The 11,464-nt window shown below is 41.9% G+C and overlaps 1 protein-coding gene across 1 annotated transcript; it reads left to right on the forward strand.

Annotated features, from left to right (window-relative positions):
• The first annotated feature begins 1,697 nt into the window (after positions 1-1,697).
• Positions 1,698-7,301, forward strand: umps (uridine monophosphate synthetase). Its single transcript, XM_004566020.6, has 10 exons — positions 1,698-2,153; positions 2,791-2,944; positions 3,292-3,416; positions 3,526-3,713; positions 3,805-3,896; positions 4,032-4,192; positions 4,272-4,389; positions 4,485-4,660; positions 4,750-4,864; positions 5,325-7,301. The coding sequence occupies exons 1-10, from the start codon at positions 2,004-2,006 to the stop codon at positions 5,501-5,503; spliced, it is 1,458 nt and encodes a 485-aa protein (XP_004566077.3). The 5' UTR covers positions 1,698-2,003; the 3' UTR covers positions 5,504-7,301.
• Positions 7,302-11,464: the final 4,163 nt, after the last annotated feature.

Consider the following 11,464-nt stretch of genomic DNA (forward strand, 5'->3'; position numbering starts at 1 on the left):
TGTTAGTGAGACTGAATTCATTCCTAGTTATCTCTTGTTTTATACAGTGCCTGAAGTCACTTTTACTTCAGTGAAATTTTACTTACTTAGTTTGGTCAGCAAACGCTGTAGTTTTAGTCAGTTACCTATTAAAACCTTGGTAAAGACTTTGTTTAAAAAGCCTAAATCAGAGAATCATGCGGGGCGGATCTAGAGAAATTTTCTGGTGTGGCAAAATCAAAGCCTTTTTTTTCAGACACATATGGAGGTGGTTACATATTGTTACAATAATTCAAATGCAGTAAGTAAATGCGTTTTTCATATAAATATAGTTTATTATTATTTTCTGCAGCTCACATAATTAAACGCTTTAGTTACATAAAACATGCAGATTTTGATCTTATGTACTGTACAGCCTGTATAATAAATATATAATATGTAGCCTAAGAAGTATAAAATCCACAAAGCTATGGGGCGGTTCGTTTACAAAGAGTCTCACTTGCGTTTCATACTTTTTTGTTAGAAAAAAATCAAATTGTTACATGCTTAAATTTATACACCATGTCAGAAATCTGCACTGTCATGAACAAAAACTTAAGCCTAATTTTTCATGATTTGCTGAGTTAACCATCTGAGGTCCAAAATATAACTGGCCATTTTTGATTTTACATTTGTATTTCACCTTTAAATTGCTTTATTTTATTGTTTCCCCTGCCTTGCTTGGTATCATTCTTTATAGCTCAACCTCACGGGTCTGAATTTAGTTGTTTTTTCATTGACATACTGTATTAATGCAACTGATCTGAAATCACACAAAAAACATAAAATCCTAGTAGCGTTTTTTTTTTTTATTGTACAGCCATTTAAAAATGTTACAATAACTAAAATGAGAGAACAATCAGGTGTCGCAATAAGAATAACACAAATTATTTGTGCCAGTAAAAAAAAATGTTTGTCCGCCACAAGACAGAGAAGAACACCACAGACCAAAACCCTGTAGGCCCAATAACAGCAGGTGTATCACTTCTCTTTTCCACCTAGAGACAGTGTTTACATTGCAATCTGCCTTTGTGACATTCGTAAGTGCCCTCACTGACACACAAAACAAAACAACGACTACACAACACGCTAACTACACACTCCACGCTGAACGTCACAAATCTCCCACATCTCAAAACTCTCTCTCTCTCTCACTCGCTTGCTGTCTCACTGCTGACTTTAAAAACTGGTGTATTCTTACTATCATAAGCATCGCTTGCTACTGAAAACAAAAGGGGGTAACACAGAGCAATATATTCAGTTTAAGAATTTATGTTCACTGTTAACTGTAACTACGCTCAAAGTGTTAATTCTATCTTATTTTAATAAATAAAACTGTCATATGCAAAACTAGGGTGGCACGTGGGGTGGCAAGAGATCATTTTAGGGTGGCACCACCCACCCCACGCCACCCCACGCCACTCCATGCCACCTTTCTCGATCCGCCCCTGGAATCATGGGCTTGCAGGAAGCCCTTTTATGACCGAAACTCTTAAAGTTAAAAGATAATAAAACATACAATATGTTTTCACCAACCAAATCGATTTGACGTTATTTTTTGAATACATGGCTTATGAGCATGGCGGAGGTCTGTGCTTTTATTTTGAAGGGCTATTACGCTGACGCGGGTATTTACTTCCGGTTAGGGCGTACTTTTCTCATCCATACGTCTTCTTCTGGATGTGCTGGAGCCTATCACAGCTGAGAGGCTGGACAGCAGCCTGTCGCAACGTTATTTATTCGAGTCTTCATTTTTGAACTTTCACAAACAACGATTCTTTCTACCAGGCTTCTTCACGTTTCTTCACTGAGCTACGCGACATTTGATCTGTAAACATTAAAAGCTCTTAAAACGGACATTGACGCTTTTATTCTGAAAGGTTTAGCGGGAGTTTTTGTGTTACCGTAACTGGGGTAGCGCGAATTGGACGAGCAAGTTTTGAGGACGAGTGAAAGTGCAGCCGAAGCTCGTAAATACGGAGAGAATGGACGGCGCTTCAATTGATAGTTTAATCCTGAAGCTCCACGACGTGAACGGAGTGAAGTTCGGGGAATACAAGCTGAAGAGCGGCCTGATGACACCCATTTATATCGACCTGAGGGTGCTCGTGTCCCACCCCGCGCTCATGAACCAGGTAACACGTGCTGTCTTCGTGACTGCAGAACAGAACAGCTTAAAGCGATACCGGACACACGAAACGTCTGCCGGATGCACCTTTTAAAGGCAAAAGTATCTGTGTAGGCACTCGTCAGTTCCTGTGTAATATTCATACTCACGTGGTTTATTTCACGGTAATGCAGCAGACACAATGACTGAGTTTCAGGGATCCCCTCCTTTCACGGAAAATAACAGTTAAAACAGATAAGACTGGACCTCTCACCAGCTAATCACTCACTCCAGCCTCAATAATCGTTACAGGAATCAGCAGCTTTCTGAAGCAAAACCGCTCTTCAAGTCACTCAGGATAAGACTCATTTATTTAAATTGGCTTTTAATTAGATTTGTGCTGTGTGTTTTATTGTTAATGTATTTTATGTATTTCTGTTTTATATTACTGTGAAGCACTTTGTGGTTTTTATCCTGTGAAAAGTGCTATATAAATAAATTGATTTGATTTGATGAGCGTTTCAAACCATTCAGCCTTAAACAGCCGGTCATTTAACTGTATCAGCTTTTTAACATTTTATTAGAAGTTCATCATCTGCAACACATCACTCTAAACTGGTCTTTTTTTCTGACAACAGACCCAAACTACTGTTTTTTACTTCCAGGTGGCAAATCTCATCTACGAGCGAGTGCAGGAAGAGGGTCTGCAGTTCGACTCTGTGTGTGGGGTTCCTTACACAGCCTTGCCTTTGGCCACAATTATCTGCTCACGACATGAACTGCCCATGCTCATCAGGCGGAAGGAGGCCAAGGACTACGGTGAGCCGCTCTCAGCTGATCAGGTTTTCAAAAAAATAAAAAACAATGCTGCCACTACAGGCTCTGATTAAACTTGCTGTCCAGATGTTTGAAAAACCTGAAGCCTCCGGCAGTACCCCCGCTGAGGTGTGCATGAATACACAGGTGTCCGGTGTAGGCAGACATTAAACTCTCTGAAATCCCAGTTCAATGGTACAGAACCTGCGTAAACCAACCCAAAAAAATAAAATGCAAAGCAAGAAAGTGCATGCTTCATCTTGCATGCTGTATTGTTGGTTAATATTTCATAGTTTGAGAATTACTGTAAGTTTGTCCTTCAGTATTTGCCTTCTGTATCTCTGCTTCAGGAACCAAACGGCTGGTGGAGGGGTCGTTCCGTCAGGGGGATACGTGCCTGATCATTGAGGACACGGTGACCAGCGGCACCAGCATCCTGGAGACTGCCGAAGTGCTCTACAAAGAGGGACTGAAGGTCCAGAATCTAACCTTACAGTAAAGATAATAATATCATAGTTACGCTGTACTGATGTCATCAAGAGCAGCAATACACAAGAATGACCTCTGACATGTTTTTATTCAAGGTGACGGATGCAATTGTGCTAATGGACAGAGAGCAAGGTGGCGTGGAGATGTTGGCATCAAAGGGAATCAAGCTCCATCCCATCATCTCCATATCTCAGCTGCTCCGTGTGCTGCAGGCAGCCGAACGCATCGACGCCCAAACCGCCCAGATTGTCCTCGAGTTCATCCGGGACAACAACACTTTCAGGTACAACTCTCCAGATGTTTTCCCGGTGTAGCTGGTGTGTCTGCTTGCATTACGCTACAATCTAGAAACTGTCACCTTGACTCACTCTCAGGCCCAAGAATGGCACAGACTCTCCAGCCAGCAAGAAGCTGTGTGTGGAACAGAAGCTGGAGCTCAGTTATTCAGAAAGAGCCAAGTTACCAAGTATGTAGTCTTAAATTATTTAGTTATTTCACGTCAAAACAGAGACTGGTGGTGTTTTCACTGAGCTCCACACACGTGCTGTGTCTGCTCTTGCTCTTTTCTTTTCTCATTTTCTGTTCCTTCTGTTGTCTGCAGACATCCATCCTCTAGCATCAAAGCTGCTGAAGATTATGGAGGAGAAACAGTCCAATCTTTGTGTGTCTGCTGATGTAACCAGCAGCGATGAGCTGCTCCAGCTGGCCGAGTCGCTCGGTCCAAAGATCTGCATGCTGAAGACCCACGTAGACATCCTCCAGGTACAGCGGGATCAACTAAAACCTCAAATCTGTACATGCAACAAACAAACTGATGGTTTTTTTCCATATGTGTTAACAGGACTACACATTAGCCTTTATTCAGAAAATGCAGGCCTTGGCAGAAAAGCACAACTTTCTTATCTTTGAAGATCGCAAGTTCGCTGACATCGGGAACACAGTCAAGCATCAGTATGAGGGTGAGACGATTTCACGTCTTTTGGTCGTGTAAATTCAAGGTGACTTAAAAATGTCTCCAAAGTAGTCGAACGCTGTGATCTTGTCTTTTCTCCAGGTGGTTTGTACCAGATTTCATCGTGGTCCCACATAGTGAATGCCCACGCAGTGCCGGGGCCGGGAGTGGTGAAAGGTCTGAGCGCTGTAGGGAAGCCTCTGGCCCGAGGCTGTTTGCTCATAGCTCAGATGAGCTCCCAGGGATCGCTGGCTGCTGGTGAATACACGAAGGCTGTGGTGAGCTCATTTCTGTGTGCTCTTCTTCTAAGTTTGTTTACATGTGCTTTGTGTTCTTTTCAGTTTACAGCTGCTTTGTGTTTTCATAGGTGCAAATGGCAGAGGAGCACTCGGACTTTGTGATTGGGTTTATCTGTGGCACTAAGCTCACAGAGAGGCCAGAGTTCATCCACATGACCCCCGGGGTGCAGATGCAGGCTGGAGGTAAGTCTGACAGCTTTTACTGAACTTTGAGCTGACGTTTCTTTGTTTATCATCATTTTTTCCACTTATATTCATCATACTAAAAGAACTACGAAGTGAGTTGTGAATGCACTGTCTATATGAAATCCACCCTACTGAAGATACATGGATACACAGTGCATGCACTCAGTGCTACATCCCTTGTTGTTGTAACCCGAGGAATCACACACGTCCCATCAGGAGATTCAGAGAGTTGTGTTAACTCGTTCGAGGTTTTTATAAAGTTCAGGCCAAACTGCACCTCAGGCAGCCTTGCACTCCGCTTTTTGCCTCTTTATGGTGCCATGACTCATTTCTAACACAGGGTGGTGCTGTAGTACATGAAACTAGTGCCGCCCCTGCTATTGCTGATCTCCCAAAGTCTGTATCAGTCTCCTCTAAACCTACTTTCCCTTCTCTCGGCCTCCCTCCCCCCTTACAGGAGATTTGCTGGGCCAGCAGTACACCACTCCAGAGGAAGTTATCTACAGCAAAGCCTCTGATGTCATCATCGTGGGACGAGGCATTTTGGCAGCATCTGATAGGGTGGAAGCTGCGGAGTTGTACAGGAAGTCGGGCTGGGATGCTTACAGAAAGAGAGTGGGCCAGAGCAGCATCTAAGTAACTCTCTGACTCGAGTTTCAGAGTGCACCTGTGACGAGGACCTGTGCAGCTGATCAGAGTGTTTTGAAGGCAGCGTGTAATTATGCACACGCTACCGTTCACTTCAGGTATCACTGCCACATCAGTGTGCAACACTACAGTGTTTGACACTTGGAGCGTGTTCTTGGCAGGTGTGCGTTTTACTGTTGATCTGCTGCTTTAAATGTTTGTGATTCATTCCTTTTAAATTTGTTGCACAACTTGAACTGATTTGTAATCTCAATGTTTTTTCTGATCAGGTTTCAGTAGTTGGTTTTAAATAATGGATTGAGGTCATTCCTCCGGTCTGAGTACTACAGTGACGATTTCGAAATGGAGATTCAGTTAAAATAGTGCAGGATGTCTCTTACAGCACGAAAAAGTAGCTCTGTGTATGTCACAAAACCACCACCCCTTGCATGCTGTTATATCAGTGCTAAAACACTAGATAGAAATGCTACAATATTTTGTGGGGGTGGTGTGACTGTGAGCTCTGTCTCCTGCGTTTGAATCACCAGCCAGCAGGGGGCTCTGTTTGGGGTTTGTTCCTTCTTTCTGGGCTTCCAGGGGTTCTCTCCGACTTCCTCCCGCACTCCACAAACTTGGGATACCCTCCAATCCCTGCGTGACCCTGAGTTGGAGGAGGAGGAGGAGGAGAAGAAGAAGAAGAAGAAGAAGAAGAAGAAGAAGAAGAAGAAGAAGGAGGACACTAATAGTTCAAGCTTCAAGTTCAGGGCATTTTTAATTCACAGAGGTTCTTCATTAGTCTTCACGTGTTCACAAACAGCGTAAATCCCATGAAGGAGCCTTTTAACTGCACCTGCGTGTACTGTTGGTGGATTTTGCAGTTAGTCACAGCGCTGAACAGTGCTGAACAAACTGAATGATGATTTAACTCTTGATTTTGGGAAATACTTAATTTTAGGTACTACGGACCCACTCAACAGTGTTTTAACCCCTGCACTTGTTTGGTTATTAGTTGATTATTAACCTCAGATTACTGTGACTTGGACGAGGGAAAGCTGAATGGAGCTCATACCTGTCTCTATTAGATCTATTGTCTGCCGTCCTTATCGTTTCACATACATAAATAAATGATCTTTATATAAATTTATGACTCTTCTTTCTAAAGACATTAGCTAGATTGTGCCTTGGAGCCACGGCGGTTGCAGGGCAGGCACTACATGAGATAAAGGAGCTTCATATTAGAGTCAGTAGTTTTATTCTTTTGATGCTTTTCACCTCTGCAGATGGTTTTCACACCACAGGCAAATTCTTTTTCAATGAACTGTAAGAACAGTAACTGTAAATAAGTAGGACGAAGAAATGCATTTCAGGAAGAGGAATCATTCATGAATATGCCATTGTTTAGAGCACAGAGATGATGTTGATGATGATCCCTGTTTGTTGTCCTCAAAGTCGAAGGTGGTGCTTCTGTGACTCTCACGGGTTTTTCCAGTTCCTCTCACAGGTGACGGTTCCTGCATACAAAAGAAATGGTGCCCACTGGTTTTAAACTTCCCCAAGTGTAACTTCACCAATAATAATAATTTAGAAAAGGGTTTCTCTTACTAAGCCATCAAATAAAAGCATGGAAACAGTGTGTATCATATGGTTATAAAAAACAGGCAAATGCAGAGACTTGCATTTAAATAAAGTGTCTCTTGTCTTAATCATATGTGACCTGGTTGTGGTTACGTTCACCGTCAGTATGCAAAGGCCCATTTTGAGGCAGGAAAAACCCTGCAGATGTCCGTTTAGATTAAAATGTGGGGAATTTGGAGGCCACAATAACACCTTGAAGTCTTTTTGAATTTTTCTTTTTTTGGAAACCACAATGTTTTTTTCCCCATGTGGAAGCGTACGTCGTGCCATGGAACATCATGCTTCTTGTGCTGGCTTTCCTTCTTCCCATAATGCAAACTGCTGTGATGCGCAGTCACCTCGTCACCCATATGATGTCAAAGAATGTCTAGATGGACACAGTCAAACAGTCAGGTCTCTCACATGCCCAGTGTAGGTCGTTTGGTCATGTAATTAAAAACTCTGTGTGTGCTAATATGCACTGTGACACCAGCACTGAGGGTTTCACTGTGTGGTGCTGCTCCTGTGGGATTGTACTGTCCATGCACACTCATGAGCTCTGGGTGTCCATGACCCTTGGCACCGGTTCACCGGTTGTCTTTTCTTGGACCTCTACACTCAGAAAACTAAAGGTGCCAACTGGACCCAAAAGTGGTTCTTTAGACTGATGCCATAGAAGATGCCACAAAGAACCTTTCAAACAATGGTTCTTTGAAGAACCATTTCTTTCAGTGGTTCGTTGAAGAACTTTTAAAGGCACCCCAAAGAACCATCAAGAAAAGGTTCTTTGGGATGCCTTTAATGGTTTTTCAAAGAACCTTTTTTTCAAAAGGTTCTTTAAAAACCATTTTAAAGAACCTTTTTTGAGTGGTTCTTTAAAGAACAATTTTAAATCTTTCAAAATAAAATGTATCATAAATTGGATCTGAGTACAGTAAAATAAATACGAGCACAGCATAGACATATATCAATGGTTTCGTAGTTACCAAAAGCTAAAAACGCATTTTAACCCTCAGCACAACATCACTACTAATACATGTCACATATTATTTAAACAGTAATAATTCAATATTTTTACTATACTATAAATAAATATATATAAATACTATATCTATAGATAACGCAACAATTATTACATGTATTAATAACACCTGCAGTTGTTTCAGTTTTTCACAGGTGTTTCCTGTCAGCTGGTCAACCTCACTCAGGTGGACATCCATATCAGCCAACCAAACGACAAGCTCCTCCCTCTGTGCTCCTTCTGAGACAAAGAGCTGAGAGAGAGAGAAACGGGGTCAGTTATAAAGAAGAGAGAAGAGTGAAACCCTCCTCAGAAGGTCTGACTCGCATACCTGCAGTCGACCTGTGATGGACTCCAGTTTGGCGTTCACGTCATCCCAGTGGCGGCCGCACTCCCTCGCCAATGCCAGCAGCCGAGTCTGCAGGGTGCCCCTGTTCGACTCCTCCTGGTCAGGCTCTCCAGCTGGATGAGCCGAGGTCCTGCCTCTCGCCGCCTCTGAACACACAAGCACAAATTGCATCTGAAGCAGGGGCTGCAGCTTTTTTTTTGTTTTGCTATTCTTTTCTAAATCCAGGCTTGATCACGTGGAGGTATTTGGAAAACTTTTCTGGCGAGATTGTTGTCTTGCAGAAAGTCAAATCAAATGTATGCGATACACAATCACTTCACAAGAACACATTATTAAAACAAGTCCAGTTCTTGCCTGATTTTAAGTGAATTCTGCATCAAAACAGGGTAACAGAATTAAAACGAGTGTTTGCAGCAAATGTGAGCACAAAGCCTCACTTTGTACCAGCCTGCTATTACAGTTCTCCTCTATGCAGACAACTTTCCTGTTTTCAAGGCACAACTTGGAGCTGCTGTACAAATCTTATGGATACACACTAAATGAAACAATAGTGTGCACGACTCCAGATTCTGATCCCTCGTCCTAACATGGTCCCAAAAGGCTCACAAAAAACACCATAGCAACAGCAATAAAGCAAATGTTGAGGCTTCAAAATACAAAGTTCATAAACCAATGGCTGACATGGGTTTTATCATAGGGGTGATAAATATATAACATATTGTCGTAAGACTAAAAGTATAATACGGATTTTAGTCTGAGAGATTTGATGTTCATTCGCCTGCAGGTGCACTTTACCTGACTGCTCCGCTTTCCACAACGTTTTGCACATCACTATCTAATACAGGAAGTAGGTGAACTAAAACAAGTCATCTTTCTCTGTGAGAGGACCATATTAATGAAACCAACCCCAATGACACCATAGAGATCACTAAAGATGCTCCTGCTGCTTTTCTTCCTCCTCATCCTAAGCTTCCTTCTCCTTGTCCTCGACTTCCATCCCACTGTAATTTAATCAAAGGCTACGTTCACACTGCAGGCGAAAGCGCATCAAATCCGACTTTTCTGACCCTATGCGACCCATATCCGATCATGCTATGACAGTGTCAACTGTACAAGTTCGATAGTTTTAAATCCGATCTGGGTCACTTTCGTATGTGGTCCTGAATCCGACACATATCTGATGTTTTAGAAAGCGACTGCTGTTTGATGGTCAGGTCGCATTAAATCCGTCTTTTATGTCACTGACACAAGACAGACGCCAACTATCAGCGCCAGAGAAGACGACGTGAACGCTTCCTGTCCATCCAGTGAAACTGTTGAGAAGACGACGTTGGAGAAACGTGAACATTTTCTTTGTACTGTATAATCTGCAGCTATCCTTTGAAGCAGCGCTCCTCTAAAACAGCAACAAGGGTCATTATTAGGCCAAATGTAAATAACAAAATAACTTTATAACTTAAAGCAAAATTGGGAAACGTAAAGTCCGAAACAAGTCTTCATATTAAGGTGCATCAGTCAAACTGTTGTTCTGGGTCTAAACTGAGCGCGTTGTGTGTGACGTCTTCTTTTGCGCATGCAAATAGTATAGTAAATAGTAATATTTTATTAAAATTTCAAACTAAAGTACAGTATTTGAATGTGTGCATTGTGTCTACTGTTTGTTAACTGACAATATTCATAAACATCTTAATAACAAATTCCATATTCTATTACCACATTATTTGTGATCAATGGGTTGGCGGGGTTAGGGGTGTGTGTGTGTGTGTGTGTGTGTGTGTGTGTGTGTGTGTGTGTGTGTGGGGGGGGGGTCTTTAGGCTTTGGCCCCCACACCTGCCACCAGTATATTTTTAAGCAAGTATTTCTAACTTTTAATTGAATATTCAGTTTCCTACCATCTGCTCTTAAAGGGTAACCTGAGGGAGGTAACCCACCCTCCCCCTTCGCACACACATGCACACAAACAAAACACAGTAGAATTCACAGCCTCATTATAGTGAATAAATATTTATGCCATTTTACACCATCAAACTTAGACAGCTAAGGATGAAGAACCTTTGGTTCTTTAAAGAACCATTTGTAATAGCTGAAGAACCATCTACAAAATAAAAAGGTTCTTTGACGTAGGATGGTTCTTTAAAGAACCACGAAGACATCTGAAGAACCATTTAAGAACCATAATGTTTCTGAGAGTAGTGGCAAGTATACAAGCAGTCCTCATCAACCACTGAATCTTACAAACCCATAACACAACTTAATGTGTTTTGTTAGTAATACCTTTTTAATACTTTCTAAAGCAAATTGCTTATCAGTGTGAAGCAGCCTTATTAAAGAAAAGCCTTGTGGTGTCAAATTTTCTCTATAACAGCCACAAAAGATAAAAGTCTTTCCAAGGATCTCTCCTTTTAACCTATAGAAACATGAAAATAGGAAAACAAGTTTATCACAAGATCATAACAAGGAGTTAAAACTAGAGTCCACAGCAGAATAAGCTGTTTGACATTGGCAGAGAAGATTTAACGAGGTTTTCATGGGCACAACCTACATACGCAGCTCTGCTGCTCAACCCACAAATGCATTTTCCCACAAATGTAGCTCCATTAAAGGGGAAACAAACAGACCTTCCAACAGTACAAGATTTACTGCCAAGAAGCAGTTACAGCAAAGAAATCATCACCCAAACACACACTTCACTACACACTTCCTCACTTTTTATATCATAAATTTATATCAGTGCACTTTGTATTGTACAGGTGAGAGCCTATAATATTATTCAGAGAACCTGGATGATTACCTATGAGGAAGAACTTGGCTACAGAGGGTAGAAAAAGGTCCCTTTGAACAGGAAGCCTCTGAAGGGTAGCCATCTGCCTTTCCAGTGGAGTGAGAAGAAAGCCGTGTGAATAGAAGAGCACTGAGAGACAACAACATGAGAATAAACAGGTGGGTGGGCTGGTAGGGACAGTTCAGCGATATAGATGAGCGGGA

This window comes from Maylandia zebra, linkage group LG16, assembly GCF_041146795.1.
Source record: "Maylandia zebra isolate NMK-2024a linkage group LG16, Mzebra_GT3a, whole genome shotgun sequence".
In the NCBI taxonomy this organism is placed as follows: domain Eukaryota; kingdom Metazoa; phylum Chordata; class Actinopteri; order Cichliformes; family Cichlidae; genus Maylandia; species Maylandia zebra.